General features: G+C 48.0%; 2 protein-coding genes across 3 annotated transcripts in view; one reads left to right on the top strand and one right to left on the bottom strand.

The window, feature by feature from the left end:
* Get1 (guided entry of tail-anchored proteins factor 1) overlaps positions 1–10,967 on the top strand; it is a 53,333-nt gene extending 42,366 nt beyond the window's left edge. Inside the window, exon 5 of one of the 2 annotated variants that reach the window (XR_004518778.1) lies at positions 10,575–10,967. The gene's annotated coding sequence lies outside the window, so the exon portion shown is untranslated. Of the gene's footprint in view, positions 1–5,941; positions 6,818–10,574 lie in introns of those variants that run through there. The other variant, XR_004518777.1, reaches the window with a different exon arrangement.
* The window catches only part of Lca5l (lebercilin LCA5 like), a 37,637-nt gene that overhangs the window by 3,235 nt on the left and 18,209 nt on the right, over positions 1–16,193 (bottom strand). Inside the window, exons 4-9 of the mRNA XM_010636607.2 lie at positions 14,005–14,519; positions 11,477–11,614; positions 3,870–3,954; positions 2,062–2,168; positions 1,798–1,915; positions 4–358 (exon numbers count right to left, since the gene is read on the bottom strand). Coding sequence (XP_010634909.1) covers positions 4–358; positions 1,798–1,915; positions 2,062–2,168; positions 3,870–3,954; positions 11,477–11,614; positions 14,005–14,519 — 1,318 coding nt within the window. The remainder of the gene's footprint in view (positions 1–3; positions 359–1,797; positions 1,916–2,061; positions 2,169–3,869; positions 3,955–11,476; positions 11,615–14,004; positions 14,520–16,193) is intronic.

The raw sequence follows: 16,193 nt of genomic DNA, 5'->3' as shown, positions 1-16,193 counted from the left end.
TGCCTATGGGTGCCGTGCCCCCCGCACGCGGAAAGCCCGTGGTGCAGGTTTTCTGTGGCTTCGGTGAACGAGTACAGCTTCCTCTGCCTGCAGGGTGGCTTGGCGTTGGGGCCGGCGCCCGGATCCGAGCTCTCCTCCGCCTCGCGCGGCTGGACGCTTCTGTTAAACTTTTCTTTTCCGGCAGCTGCGTCCTCGTCCTGACCGCTCTCCCCATCGGTGGGGGCGGCTGGCATGTGTTTGGGGAGCAGCTCCTGATCGTGCAAAAGGGGTTTCTTTTCTTGATCGTCCTTCTCTTTATGTCTCCCGGTATTCTCCAGAGGGGCGTGCACTTCCAGGTATCCCTGTTCCTTGGACACATCTGTGTGAGAAAAAGTACAGCTCAGGGCCTGTCAGGTCGGGCTTCTCCTTCAGGATGGTGCGGCCGGGGCGCGAGCGGGGAGAACAGTGCACACAACACAGAATGACAGCAAGGTGCCATCTGCCTAGACTACCCCAGGCCGTGGGGTTTCCAAACCGAAGGAAAAGGATATTCACAGGCAAAGAAATAAAATTTGCCAACAAGGTTATTAACAGATTCTCGCATCCCTAGCAGGATACAGTGCCAGGGAAAACAATGAGAACATTTTTCACCCATCCATTCAGCCAATTACTTCCAGAGCTGAGGAGAATATGGGGACACCGCAGGGATTGCGCCCCGCTGGTGGGCGTATGCGTTGGTAGAGGTTTTTGGATGGCAGTTTGGCAGTATCTATAAAAATTTCAAGAGGACGTCCCCAGGCCAACAACCTCATTTCTGGGACCAAGCCCACAGAAATAGACAAAGATCAGTATAAGGACGTTCACTGTAGAGTCCTTTAGAAACAGTGAGACAGATGTCTGCAAAAATCCCAGCATGGGGACAGCTGAGGCAGGAGGGCCTCTTAAATGCCAGGCCAGTGCCCACCTCGCAGCCCATTTCAGCTCAGCACAGGGTGTTTTGCACTTGTTCACTGCCATCTCCCAGTGCCAGAGCAGCGCCTGACACAGGATAGGTGCAGGAAGAAATTTTCAAGTGCATTAACCTTCAGGACAGTATCAGTTACCCAAATGGACTGAAAAGTGACTAGAAACTTATATAGGCTCAGTGACCACAGCAAAACTGCAAGCAACCATCAGTTTCCACGAGTCTGCCGCACACAGGGTGGCTATACATTCGGTGAGTTCTACCAAATTGCTGAGCTATTGCAATAGCTTAGTTGCCCTTGTTGAGGTGTGACCTTTCCAGGCATCTGTCAGTCAATCAGTCAATCATCTGTGTAATAATGGCACAGGGCATTGATCCCAAGGCCTTGCACTATGCTACATCCCCTGACCTTTCCAATTTTTTCATTTTGCAACAGGGTCTCTCTGAATCACTAAGTTGCCCAAGTTGGGCTCAACTGTGTGACCCTCCTGCCTCAGCTTCCCAGAGTGCTGGGATTATAGGTGTGCACCACCACGCCTGTCCGGGTGCTCCTTTTATTGTGATTCTATCAACTGTTTATGCTTTATGTGTGTTTTTATACACATGTATATAATGCAAAGTTTTAAAAATCTAATAAGACAGGAGATTTTTCTTCAGAGCTGGGAGCGGTCACACTCGGCTTCAGGTATGCTAGGTGAGCACTCGCCCATTGAGCTGTGCCCACCCCCTAGAGATTTTCATTTGGTACCAGGGATCTTAACTTGGGACCTTGCACTCACAAGGCAGGCGGCAGAATCACTGAGCTGAATCCCCGGCAGCCCCCTAGAGATTTTTTTAAAGCTTGCTCTAATTACCTTCAAATTTTCTCTTAGAATCGTCTTGCTTTGGCAGTTTACTGATATAGTAAGGAACTTCACTGTTTATTTCTCTCGATTTCTCTTTGGGACGAATGTTTCTTGTTACCTTTTTACCCTATAATTCAGAAAAGCAGAACAAATACATTTTTTGGTGTCTTGATTTTAACTTGTGATTTATTCTAATGAACACAAATACTGTTTGTGTAGAATGAGTGATGGTCTGGGGCGTAGCTGTTGTTGCAGATTTCACTCTTGGCATACCTTAGTTGTCAAAGACGGAACGTCCTCTGACTTCTGGGTTTCCTGGTGTCTTACACTTATAAATGACAAGCTTTTTCTGTCCGCTTGTACTGATTTTGTTGAAGAAACTGCAGAATAGGTAGATGGCAAGTGAGAATCATATTTACATGAGGAAGCAATATTGATTTTGAAACAAAATACCATTGACGTATGGAATGTAATAAAACAAAGTATACTGCTTTCTGGATATTTGTTACACGTCTGACATCTGCCGGTTGCTTTGTGCATTTTTCCTGCCCTCTCCCCTGACTTGTCTTACTTTGTCTGGCGAGAGGGGAATCACGTGTTGGGAGAGGACAAGATTGCTGTGTGAGGACGAGGGCGGCCCCTACAGGTGGGATTCGGATCTGCAGACTTGCCGTGGGGAGGTGGGGTCACCAGGACTTCCAGTGTCAGGAACGCAGAGCGCCCCCGGGTGAATCCTACCAAGGCTCACAACTACTGACTGCCCGTAGGCATGAGGGACCTTTCCTGGGTGATGAGGCCTTGATGAGGTGGCAGTTACTTGGGTGAAAACACTGAAAAGTCCACTGAGCTGGGCTGGGGATTTACTCAGTGGTGCCACGCCTGCCTTGTGAGTGCAAGGTCCTGAGTTCGATCCCCTTTACCGGCGGGGGTGCCGGTGGGGGATCCACTGAACTGAAAAGCTAAAACAGGGGCATCTTATAAAGAAGGATGAACTTGAGACATTGATAGCTAAATGGATGGACCTTGAGACCATATTTGGAATAAGTCGGACACACATGTTTAAATACTGCACTGTTTCTCTGGTGTGAGAAGCTGCAAGCGGAAATGTATAGTAGATACTGGGAGATGGGAAGATGTTTAAATGGGGAGGGGAATAAGGGAGGAGGGAGGAGAAAAGGAAGGGACAGGAAAACAAGTGAAAATGGAAGGGAAAATGGAAACAAAGCTTTTGTACATAGGGAGGGAAGGGGGTGGAAAAAGGAGGCAGGAGGTGCTGTGACGGGCGCGAATTCCCTGTGATGAGTGCTATCATTATGTCAGCCTAAAATGAGCCAATAATTGTTTTGCTTCAAAAAAAGCCATGAAAGATCATCAACAGAACTGAATTATTTGCCTTTCAAGGCCACTTGGGATATAGTGGATAAATTATGCCAAAAAGTAACTTCTAAGGACCTCAAAGTTGAAAAATGTTTCTTTCAGCAGAAAATAATTTCTGAAATAAGACAGATGGCAATTTGAAAACAACAAAAACCAGGGGCATTTTTTTTTTTCCTGAAACAATCTCTCACTACGCAGTCCAGGCTGACCTCAAACTTGTGGTGATCCTCCTGCCTCAGCCTCCCAAGTGCTGGGATGACAGGTGTGTGTCACCACGACTGGCTTACAGGGGCATCTTGTTAGGGTTAAGTATATCTCAAGAAAGTTCATTTTCAAAAGCCACACAGTGCCAGCAAGTATAGTTAGAAGGTTCAATTTTTGAAAGGTATTTTGCTTCTGGCTGAAAAGTTATCTCACACCTTCATTATCTTTCTAGGATAGCATAGTGTATTTTAATGCCTAGTAAAATTATTTTTTAAAATATGCATTTTTGGCAGGGTGTGGTGCCACACACCTGTAATCCTAGCACTCAGGAGGCTGAGGCAGGAGGATCACTGTGAATTCAAGATCAGCCTGGACTACATAGTGAGAACTTCTCTCAAAAAAATCAAAATAAAATAATCCATTACTTCGGCTATGTAAATTAAGAAAAATATGACTGGGTACTTAAAAATAGATTTTGAGTAAAAGTAATACAAATATACCTTTTGGATAATCTTCTAGTTCCCGTATATTTCTAAGTATTCGATTAGTATAGATGTTTTTAATTTCAAGCTCTCGCTCCTTTTCCTAAAAAAGAATAACAATATTGATTTTTCTATGAATGTTTACTTTTGTTAACCTGGATTTCTTAAAAAAAACAAAACAACAATTTAAGTGAGCTCTGTATGATACTAATACAATCTGTAGAATCCAGAAGGAACAGAAATGAGTCTTAGTGTTTGCCCCACTCCAGATAGCACTAGCTTTCTGACAGAGTGACACATTCTGGGATGGGGACTAGATCGTGCAAGTGAGCCTCTTTCACAGGATTCTGGGCGCCTTGAGGTTTATTGTCCCTCACCGTTCACTGTAGTGGCCACAGACTACATGAGCCTTTGCCCCAGCACCTACCGAGGGAAGAGGGCCAAGATGTGACAGGAGGCCATCAAGTGCTCCTGGTCACAGTCGGGGCCACAGACAGGGCCAGGGAACGTGACACTCTGGGGAGAAGGTGTGGAGGGAGCGGGTGGGGGGATGGACATGGTTAGAGGCCCTTTCTCCCATCACCAAGTGACACACACGTGAGGAGAGGGGAGAACGCTGTCAGTCCAGGAGCCGCCTAAGAGGAGAACGCTTTGGACTAGGGCAGACCCAGGCAGCATCCTTGTGTTCTGTGAATGGGGCTGGCGAGGAAGTAGAGGTCAGTTATAGAAGACAACATTATGTGCTTTGTAATATCAATTGGACAGTGAAGGTTTTGTGCTCATTTTAATCATAAAAAAGTTTACAATTGCTCTAGAAAATGGATAAAACTAGACTATTCATCTTTTCTAGAATTTGTTTCCAGATACAGAAATGCTAGAGTCCACCTCCCCTGGTCTCCCTTCTCACGGCCGTAACACAGCCCAAGGACCAGAAATGCTTGGGCCGCTGAGCAGGGGGATTCTGGGTATTAGCTCGAAGAGAAGGCATAGGGGACAAAACTGTTCGGAGAGTTTTCTTCACTCACACTGCTTAAGAAAAGATTTCAGTGTGGGGGATCAGGTTTTGGTTCTCTGGAAAGTTCTTTTGGCATGGGCCGGGCGGTGTGCAGCTTGGGGGCAGCAGACAGGAAGGAGGTGGCTGCCGAAGTCACGGGCTGGGGTGGAGGGAAGCTTCATGAAGCACAGTCCCCTCCCATGTGAACAGGTACAAGGTGGGCACCCTCACCCCAGAGCTGGTCCCCAGTCCATTCAGGGCACTTGTGTGGTTGATCAGGGAGTAAGAGAACCCATGGGTAGCCAGGAATGCTCGACGATTCTTTGTGAGAAGCCCAGACGAAAGGGCACCCAGGAGCTCAAAGGGAAGTCGGGCCACAGTCAAGTGGGGCATGGTGGGGACACCCATAGTCCCAGAACTCTGGGCGGCTGAGGCAGGAGGATCTGGGCAGTTCAGTGATTTAGTGAGACCCTCTCTCAACAACAAGTAAAAAAACAGGCTGGGGTTGTGGCTCCGCACACAGGCTCGGGGTTCAGTCCCCAGTATCCCTTCCACCCAGAAAGGAAGTTGGCTGATCGTGTGGAATCATGATGTGGTCAGTGTAAATAAATTCCAAAAATCAGTTCCAAAAATTAGCTAGGTAGCAGGGTGCAGTGCTGCACGCCTGTAGTCTCAGCACTTGGAAGGCTGAGGCAGAAGGATCACTGAGAGTTCGAGGCCAGCCCGAACTATGTAACGAGATCGTGTCTCATCAAAAACAAAGAAACCCCAAATTACCTAGGAAGCACATTCCTAGGAGAGGCCACCCTGTAGTGAGCCCAGGACCTTAAGCTGACACAGCAGGCTGCGGTACCTCCTCGGGGAGTGGCGGAGGGCTGGCCTCCGTCTCCTGTCACGGCCCAAACTCCAGAAACAGGCGGCACCGGAGGGTGACTTCGATGCTGAGTTTCAGGGTAGAGAAACAGACATTTGGGTCCTTGGGCCAGACGTCCTGAGCTCACACAGCTACTGACATGCACGCGGCAGACTGCAGGTCCCTAACACTGCCGCAGTGGTGATTCTTGTCCCCGTACTCTTCCTTGTGACCCCTCCGCAGGAGGTGCTGTGTGCTGCCTGGACTGGGGCAGAGATGATGCGGTCATCAAGGGAACTGTGGCTTCCTCCTGCTGGTGCCGCCTGCTCTGTGTCCGACTCTGCCTCCACCTCCAGCTCCACCTCCTCCTCCTTCGTGGGGCCCCGGGCGCCCACCCCTCACCGAGAGCCTGTGTGTGGGCTTCCTGCCCGCGGTCCAGCTAAGACTTCAGCGGTCCTCCAGCCTGTGAGCGCCCTGGCCGATGCCGTCGTGGCAAAGCTCTGCCTGGACTGTAGCTTCAAGGACAGAATTCGGGCCAGTCCTCGAGTTCCTTGCCACATGCTATGCAGCACATGACGCGAACAGGTTCTGGGCCCTCCCGCGGGGGTCCCTGCTGGGGCCGAGAACGGGGGGAGCTGGGGAGCGCCCCACAGAGGGGGACAGGCCATGGGTTGATGACCGTGGTGAGAAATGGCCAGAGTGACTGTTTGGAGTGATTTGCTCACGCATTCTCTGGGGTCTCCTTTCTCAGCCTTTGTCTTCGGCTCCTTGTTTAGGGAGATTTTCTCGGTATCCTCGGTCAGTGATGGTGAACCTTGGAGAGCTTGTTCGCCGCCTCTGTCCTAGATCATCGTCTCGCTCTTTACTGACTTTTCCCACACTGTGTTCTGATTTTTCCATTTTTAACATCGTAGTCTGTGGCCACAGCGTCTTCTTTCCTGGATATTAAACTGCATCAGCTGTTCTGCTTCCTTCCTTCTTTCCTTTTCCCCTTTTCCCTCCTCCTCTTTTCCCACTCTCTGTCTCTCCGGTACTAGGGATGGGACCAGGGACCTTTGCATGGAGCTACATCCCCAGCCCTTAAAAAAATTTATTTTTTAAATTTTGAGACTGGGTCTCACTGTCACTAGTTGCCCAGACTGGGCTTGAACTTGCCACCCTCCTGCCTCAGCCTCCCAGAGTGCTGGGACTACTGGCCTGTGCTGTTACGCCCTGCCTTTTCTTGTGCTTTCTCTCATGCCTGCCTATGGTCACATATAATCAGGGGGCCTGAACACAGGTGGGGATGGAGGCTGCGCTCTGCGTCTCGCTGTCCTGCTGTTCTGTGTGGCCCTGGGGCCCTCTCCAGGCTCCTTCTCTGGCTGACCCACTGCTTCACCCTGAGCACCTCCGGAATTTGCTTTCTGTTTCCAGACAGCATTTTCACCCTGGCCCTAGGGAGGAGCCTGCGCCTGTGCTCCAAGCTGGAGCCAGGCAGGGCCCGTGGTCCCTGTTGGTATTTTTCTGGGGTCTTGGGAGAAGGGAATTAAAGACCATGTAGAACTGTCACCTCCTAGGGCCAGGTGAGCGTGGTCTTTTTTGGTTTTTAAGTTTTAGTTTTTTTTGAGTCAGGGTTTCACTATGTAGTTCAGGCTGGCCTGGAACTTGCTGCAATCTTCCTGCCTCAGCCTCCTGAGTGCTGGGATGACAAACATGCACAGTCTGGACTACGTTTCCCTGCTGGTGAATGTGGCTCAGGGACCGGTCCCAAGTCAGTCACCACTGTCCAGAGCCTGTGTGGTAGGGATGGGGGACCTGGCAGTGGCCTGGGAGCCCCTTGCTCCCTCTGCCGACCCTGAGCCACAGCCCTCCAGGAGCGGAGCTCTGCATGGCTTCAGTTGTGATTATCTGCCTGGTTTCGCTCTCAGCCTGAACGTGCCTGCATTTGTACCAGAAGCCATTTAGTAATCAGGTACAGCCACGTTATGCACAGGGATTATGGATTCTAATTTAAAAAGTATGTTTTCTGTCATTTTCAGCAAGTTTTGGTAGGCAAGAATGAAAAACTCTTGTTCAGCCCACTTTTTTTTTTTTTTTTTTTGTGGTACTGGGGAATGAACCCCGGGCTTTCACATTGACCTAGGTCCCCCGCTTTTTTTTTTTTTTTTTTATGACAAGTTTTTGCAAAGTCACTAAATTGCCCAGGCTGGGCTCCAACTTGTGATCCTCCTGCCTCAGCCTGCAAGGGTGCTGGGATTACAGGTGTGCAGCACCGTGTCTAGGTTCAGCTCAGCTTTTTGATCTGTTTTTACTGTTTCTTAAATACATAAAATATATAATTTTCTTACTTTTTTCTTTTGGAAAAGGAAACATAATAAATATAAAAAAGTAGGGCCGGGGATTTAGCTCAGTGGTTTGGTGGCCTGCCTTGCAAGCGCAAGGACCTGAGTTCAATCCCCAGTATCAAAATATATATATATATAAAAAAAGCAGGTAAAAAGAAAAAAGTAGAGACCATACTAGGGTGACCATGAACCCACACGCCGGTTTCATGACGAACAACTCATGACTCACTCCTTTCTCTCTACGTACCAGCCTCTCCGACCCTCTCTCCCACTCTGGATTAGTTTAACCAAATCCTAGGCATCATAACGTAATCTACCCGCATTCCTGTATAGACAACCGACGAAGCTGTGGTTTTTCAAACCCAGCCACAATAATCACCATTCTGCTCCCTCAGATCAATGATAAACCCTACTGGCATCAAATATCCAGCGTGTTTCTCTTTGTTCCCCCCAAGGGTCCAACAGTATTTTTAAAGTTGGTTTGAGCTAGGATCCAAACAAGGTCCGAAACCTTGTGATCGATGAATAGGTCTCTCGGCGTCCTTTAATCCGCAGGTCCCCACACCGTCTAGCCTTCCCCACTTTGCTGTTTGTCAAGAAACTGTGCTTTTTGTTTGTGGGGTCCCCCTGAGTCTGATGCCGCTGGCTGCGTCCCGGTGGTGTCATCTCCCCGGTTCCTCTGTCCCGTGTTCCACTGTCCCGTGTTCCACTAAGTCAGCTGCTAAGCTCAGGGGCAGCCAGAGTCAGGGTGGAGGTTGCAGAGCCATCAGGAGGGACCACCTCATGCTTTCTCTTTTGTGATTTTAGTATTAACTGATGATCATTGACTAGAGCCAGTATTTGTTAGGAATTCTAAAATATTGAGTTTTATCAGACTGTCCCTTCTTCATTATCAGCTGAAGTGCTGTTATAAGGCGGCTAGAACCTCATTACAGGATGTGGTTACTCTGAAGAATACTTCAGATCAAAAAAGTAAAAAGAAAAGAAACATAAATGATTGTTTCTTTTTCTTTATATATAAGTTTTCAAAATAGCGTACTGGCTCCCCGGTGGTGTACTGGAGCCCTCCAACGGTGAGTCATCGCTGAAGGGTTTTGTTTATTAAGCGTCACTGTGAACCCTTGGATTCGGTGGATAACATGCAGCCCATGTGGACATCTTTTTTGATCTCACATTGTCCCACCCCTGGCCAGTCTGAGTCCACTCTCGATGGCTCCCGAGCCCTGTGCCTGTCATCCTCTTGCCCCTTTTTTGTATGACAGGAATCCCAGGCTTGTCAAGTAGACTTTGTGCAGCAGACTTAAAATTTTTTGAGACACCTTGGCTCTTGTTGGTGGGAAACAGAACTGGGAGGCCATTAGAGAGCGCCAGGGGTGTACTGCCACTGTCAGTCACTTTAGAAACAGTTTTAAACATAAATATGTCATGAATTAATACTTTCACTTCCAATCAAAATCAGGAGTATAGGGTTCTTATTTATTCTTATGTTTTTTCCTTCTGTCTCCCAAATCCCAGTCCTCAGTGATATAAACATTATTCGCCATGTTACAAAGAACGCACATACCAGTGTTAAAATACCAGTGTCAACCCCGCCACCACGAAAATCATTACTAAACTAACAGCAGTTTAAGGTGTATGTGTGTGAAGTTCTCACCTTGTATCTCACTAGCATATGCGATAAAATCAATGTGTTTGAGTCTTTTGGAATGGTTTCTTTGTGTGACATTCTGCCACCCGTGGAATACATAGTTGGGTTCCTGTATTTTTCTTTACTCTGGATTTTTTTTGGTATAGCATTTTAGCTTTTCAATTCTGCCTTATGATTACACAAGATATGTGATTTCAAAGCCAAATCAAGCAAGAAGAGATTCAACAAATGTATGTTCTATAACTGTCCCTTTTGCTTTATTTTCTTCCCCTTTCTGTGAATATCTTACCGATTGTTTAAAATATATATTTAAAAAAAGGAAAATTTGTATTGCTGCCCTCAACCTTCCTTTTCCCAATTACCAGTAAATCCTGGGATTACTCCATGGGGTTCATGAAAATTCCTTATTCTTATTTCATTTTTTTCTTTAGCGGTGCAGGGTATGGAACCCAGGGCCTCCCAACCACCAGGAGGCGCTCCAGCGCTGAGTCGTACCCCCAGCTGCCCAGTTTCTTTTTACAGCAGCTCAGAAATACATTGTGCAGGGGTGCATTTACTTTTGTTTTTATCAAAGAAGTTTTGAGGGAGTTTTGTTTGTTGTGTAGGGCTGGGGATAGAACCCAGGATCTCGCATGTGCTGGGCAAGTGCTCTACCATTGAACTACACCTCAAATTTTCTAAATATTTATATTTGCAATCTTCTTGTTATCTTTTTGCTTGCATTTATATCTTAGTATATATAGAATTTTGTATCTGTAGCTAAGCATTTCACGGAATATTAAGCATATCTAATGGCCAAAGTAAATGTGTTTTTAGTGGTTGAATACAGTGTCTGCTTATATGAAATAAGGAAACACAAAATTGTTTTAAAGTTTACTGACTGTGCCTCCTTTGTCTGGTCCAGGGGATCCCGAAGCCTCTTCTCTCAGACTTCTAAGCCGTTTGTTTTAGCCTTGCCCATTTCTGGTGAATTCTTTCTTGGTTTCCTGAAGCTCCAAAGAAAACCTGCCCAGAGCTCTTTCCCTGCCTTATGCAAGGAGGGTTTCCAGCTTCCTCCTGGTCCTCCCTTTCCTCAGGCCCTAGTGGTCTGTTTCAAAGACTCCCTGGAAACCAAATTTCCTACTCGTCCCAGAAAAGATGAAGATTTTTGTCTCCAGAGTCAAGCTGAAGATTAGTTGAGATTCAAAAGTGTTTATTTCTCACTTGTCTTATCCAGCTTTCTCACAATGTTGGAAATTTTAGAAAAAAAAAATTTCCCCCCTAAGACAGGGTCTCACTATGTAGCCCAGGCTGGCCTCAAACTCACAGCGATCCTCCTGCTTCAGCCTCCCAAGAGCTGGGATGATGGGTGTGTGCCACCATGCCTGGTTTAAAAGACAGTTTTGAAAATGTATTTGTAATGAAACTTTAAATAAATGATGGGCCGTTAAAATTTGTCCTTGTTAAAAAAAAGAACTGCTTTGGCAGCATATACACTAAAATATGCCCTTGATATTACAGTGTTAAAGTTAGCTTTATATTTGAAATTGATTTAGAATTACATTAAAATATAAACAGAATATTAATGTGATGAAATAAAATGATAAGAAGTCTCATGAATGAATAGAGCTTTAATTTTTCTAGTTTACAGTACATATTCCCTCATTCTAGTTCACTGCAGGCCTTCTGTCTGTTCAGGACTGTAGGGAAGAAACAACGTGAGAAACAGATTCCTGAACTCAGAGAATTTGAGCTACAATGTGCACAAACAGCTCCGGTTGGGGACACAGGATCGCGTTTTCTCCCGTTTTGTTTTGAAAGCAGTACCTTGAGCTTCTGCTGCAGGTGCCTGACCTCCGCCTGCAGGGACTTCGTGGCTGTCTGAGCTGCCTGCGTCTTCCGGTTTTCCGTGGCCAGCTGGCGGCTGAAGGCCCGAGTATTCAGCCTCAGCTGTCTTTCCAGGCTCTGCAAACAGGACACAGTTGGACTACTCAGCAGCTGGTTGGACCGTGGAAACCTTCAGTGACAGTGGGACTAAGCACACTTAGGAATGCAGGATGGCGGTACAGAATTGGTGACTGGCTCGCCGAGAGGACATATTTTTCACACTGTTTCTACCATGTTTTTTACATTCTTTGGGATATGATAAGAAAGAATTTGAACACATCCTTAAGGTCAATAAACAAAATACACCCAAGCGCACACTTTAAACAGAGACCTCAGCTGTTCTGCCCAGGGGACTCCTCTTCCTCCTCAGTAGGTTCCCTCTCTCTCCGTCTCTTTTTTTTTTTTTTTTTTTTTTTCTTTTTTTGAGACAGGGTCTCACTATGTAGTTGAGACTGACCCGGAACTCACTATGTAGCCCAGGCTGGTCTCGAACTCACAGTGATCCTCCTCCCTCAGCCTCCGAGTGCTGGGATTACAGTCCTGCGCCAGCACGCCCGGCCCCATTGCAGACCCGGGTGACTGGGACTCCCTGAGAACAGACACTGCAAGCCGGGAGGGGCTCGTGAAGTAGCCTGGTCACCATCTGACGCAAGCTCACCTGCTTGGCAGAGGGACTGTCCGATTGCAGAATGTCGGCTCTGGACTTGGACGGAAAGCTTGGCCCAAAGGACTTTTCCGGCCCCACATCGCATGATGGAAACACATGGTGACTTTATATCTTAATCAGTTTACTACAGTAAGAGCACAGTGCCATGGACCCCTCTCACAGCACTGCCCCACCCCTCTGCAGAAGCACGGACTCTTTCATGAGGGTCTCCACGAGGCACGATCAAAAGTACGGCCTTGTGCGTACATAGCGCTGGGCGCTCACCCCACCTTATCACCAGGGTGGTATGCGACTCCCGGCTCTTCCCCAAGGGCAGGGTCACCAAAGGGAAACAGCTTTGAATCCATTCAGGACACTGATGCAGCCAGGGCAGCGCAACTGGAGACACTCAGGAAAGAGGGCCTGCAGAATTACTTGGCAGTGGCCAGGAGGAAGGGCAAGTGTGTGTGAAAACACACACCCTGTTTGTCGGTCATGACTCACAAAGTGGGCCCTGCTTATCTTAGTAGTAATACTTTCCATTACAGAGTGGGAAGAGAAATCTAAAAGGTTGAAACAATTGCTGAAAGTCTGACTTCTTAAAATATCAGTTTAAAATAACCCACCTTATGTTCACCCACACAACATCTCTCCCTGACAACCGGGCCGAAATCCCCCGTACTACCAAGGGCTCACTAGCAAGGAAATGTTTCCTTAGTTCTGGAATTCATTTGTTTTGTCTGTAGATGTAAAAACGTATAGGAGAGAGAAAAATACATTTACTTTGCCATGACAGAGTATGTGAATATAGATCCAAAGTCACCCCAAACCCAAATAATGTAGACAGCACACAAGGTGACCAGGAGGGAGCTCAGTATTTTATATGTGTCATGTATCCATTTTCTGTGAGACTTTTTCTATTCTGATAGGGTCTCTATCTCTATGTAGTTCAGGCTAGCCTCCTGCCTCATGGAGATCCTCCTGCCTCAGCCTCCCAAGTGCTAGGATCACAGGTGTGTGCCACTACAACTGGCTATGTACTTTTCTCTTTGAAAGTAGGGAATCTTACTAACAGAAGAAATAAGAAGTATGACCCAATGAGCTTGATATTTGCTTATTTTCAAGATCATAGAAAACACTTTTACCATCAAGTATAAAATAATTAAACAGTGAAAGAATTCCATTGATGTTTGTGTCCACTGAGACTTTTCTACTATGAGGCAAAGTGGGCAGGGCCTTCTCCAACTGGCCAGCACCATCTCCTAGATCCTCCGAGCCGGCGCCATCCCCCGCTGCGGACAGCCACGGACCGCGGAGGAGAGGCAGCCCATTCACAGCTTCTGTTTCAATTCCTCTTCCTTCCCCGCTTCTAGGGTTAGTTTGGGAGTGATTCATACTCCAGAATAACAATCAATGGTCTGTGTGGCAATAACGGGGGTCATGCTGATGACCAGGGATCAAGAGAAGGGCTGCACACAGGTAGAGTCGGAGTAGGGGAAGCAGCCTTTTTGTAACAGTTTTCAGCAGTGCTGATTCCAAGGGAGACTTCGCACAACACGGTGCAGCCTTTTTGGCACCTGAGGAAGCTTCCCTACTGCTGCAAGCTGTGCTGCATTAAGAGAACAGCTATTGTCAGACCTGGGTCTAGCTATGAAGTGACCCCTACAGACAGGCACCTCTGGTTCTGAGCTTTTTTTCTCTGAGCCCCTCCATTCCCCCGCCCTTATAACTTCACTGCTGGCCCCAATTTGGCCCCAAGTGGTTTAACGAGCCGGGTTACAGGTGAGTGGCCTTAAAGTGTCTACGCCTAGGAAATACACACCTGTATTTTCTTGTCATTCGCCTCCATTTTTGCCGTCAGAGCAGACAGTTTCTGGGTCAGTTCTTCCCTTTCTGCAAGGTCTTTGTCCTCGGAGAGCTTCTGCAGCGCCTTCAGGGCGTCTTTGGTCTTCAGCAACTCGATGTCGGTCTCTCTGAGTTTCCTAGAGACCGATCTTTCCTTCTCTTGGGATTTCCTAAGAAGCTGCCTTAAAGTCTTCACTTCATTCTGATGTTTAATCATCACCTGAGGCAAGTTGCTTTGCGAGTTCTCGTATTTTCCTATCACTTTCAAGTGCCTGAACTGGAGTTGTTTCAAAAACTGGTTTTCCGCGAGGACGGCCTCCAGCTCCCGGCGGATGTCAGCCAGTTCGTTCTTCAGCTCTTTGATCTTGTGGAGCCGCGCGGAGAGGATCCGGTGGGCCGTGGCATCTCTCCGGTGGGCGAGCAGGCCGAGCTGGGAATGCAGGCACGGCGCGTCCCAGGGGTGCTTTTTGCCAATGGAGATTCCCTTCTGACCTGTGCGGGCAGAGAGCCGGCCGTTACTAGCAACACAGCCACGGGCGAGCATGACGTGTCACCAGGGTGGGAAGGAGCCGACGCCATGCGCGCACTTGCGCTAGGCCGGGCATTCACACGCCGGCACTTGGAGGCCCAGCTATTTTATAGCTGTAAATTTAAGTCATCTGTCCAAGGTTACACAGCTACGAAATGACACAGGATGCACTGAAAACCAGTACTTGCACTTAGATTTCTATTATAAGACACGGGGTTAGCGCTTCTCTTCTTTTTCAGTACCAGGATCGAACTCAGGTCCTTGCACTTCCGAGGCAGGCGGCGGCGCCACTGAGCTAAATCCCCTGCCCAGGCTCAACGCTTCTTAGAGGGTTAGGCATTGAACCAGGCACTTTGTACCCAGTGTCTGACTCAGTCCTTCCCACAGAGTGGGGCGTGGGAGCCCAGCATGAAGATCTCATATTAAAATGACCCTTAGAAAGCAATTAAAACTGTTTAAACTATGTACGTATACGGGAACTGCACTCCACGCCCATAAACCCAACACAATTTTTTTCTTTGTTCCTTCAGACACTAGTAGTTGATATGTATTTATGTAAACAAACAAAAAGCACCTGAAAATATACCCAGCACCACGTTTTCATAAGTGAATGTGAGTTTGAAAGGTGTGTGTGGCATCACGGTGCTGTTTGTCTACTTTGTTAAATGCACTGAGCCTTAACGATGCACCTGTCCTGGGCACACAGCGAGGAGGTGTTGGGACCGAGCCTGGGGTGTGCGTGCGTGTGTTGCATACGTGGTGCATCCTTGCATGCAGAGACGTGTGGGGCATGGGTACGTGTTAGTGTATCTAGATTTTGGGAAAGGCAGGTTGGGGACTGGATTCGAAAACCTAGAGCGTGGGTCTCATTCTGCAAGGAGCAATCTCGGCGGCTGGCATCCCTGGAGCCCTGACCTTCAGTGACTGCCCATGTGTGGGCTAAAGCACCTGCTGCAGATTCCACAAGTGACAGTGATGACACCAAGCCTCGGGACCCCACCCGGAGGGTGGCTCTGCCTGCACCGAGGTCAGATGTGTTAGGACCTTGGGCACCACTCAGGGACCAGGCAGTGTGGAGCAGGCTGGACAAGACAAGGAGTCATCCCGCCAGGGCCAGGCTGACCGCACCAAGCCCAGCACCTTGTAGCCCCCCCACCGTGGATGGCCTGGCTCTGAGGTGAGAAGGACGGTACCTGGTGGATTCCAAGGGCGGTGGAGACAAAACCCTGTGGCCCCAGGAGGTGAGGTGGCATGCACGGAGGGCCAGAGGGCTTTCCCCAGGGGTCTGTGTAACCCCCGCCCCAAACCTATCTGGGAATGAATTTCTTGCCTACCCTCGCAGTGTGCAGGAGGAAAGGCCAGGATGGCCTCAGCCTGGGGGTGTAAGACAAGTTCACGCTGTCCACATCGTGCATGCTGGCACTTGTGGAATGGGGTAAGGACTAGGGTCAGTCCTTAGTGCTTTTATAGCACTATCCTTAACTACCCATAACAGCACTGGTGTACAAGGAACTATGGTCTCCGTCCCATCTCACACAGCAGGGCAGAGTTACCTGAATGATTACACTATGCTTTATGCTTCAATTCCTAATTCTTGGCTTTTTTTGTGTGTGTGTGTGTTTTTTTTTTTTTTTTTT

The sequence above is a fragment of the Fukomys damarensis genome, unplaced genomic scaffold (assembly GCF_012274545.1).
Source record: "Fukomys damarensis isolate Sample0158 unplaced genomic scaffold, DMR_v1.0_HiC HiC_scaffold_24, whole genome shotgun sequence".
In the NCBI taxonomy this organism is placed as follows: Eukaryota; Metazoa; Chordata; class Mammalia; order Rodentia; family Bathyergidae; genus Fukomys; species Fukomys damarensis.
This window is presented reverse-complemented; position numbering and strand designations above follow the sequence as displayed.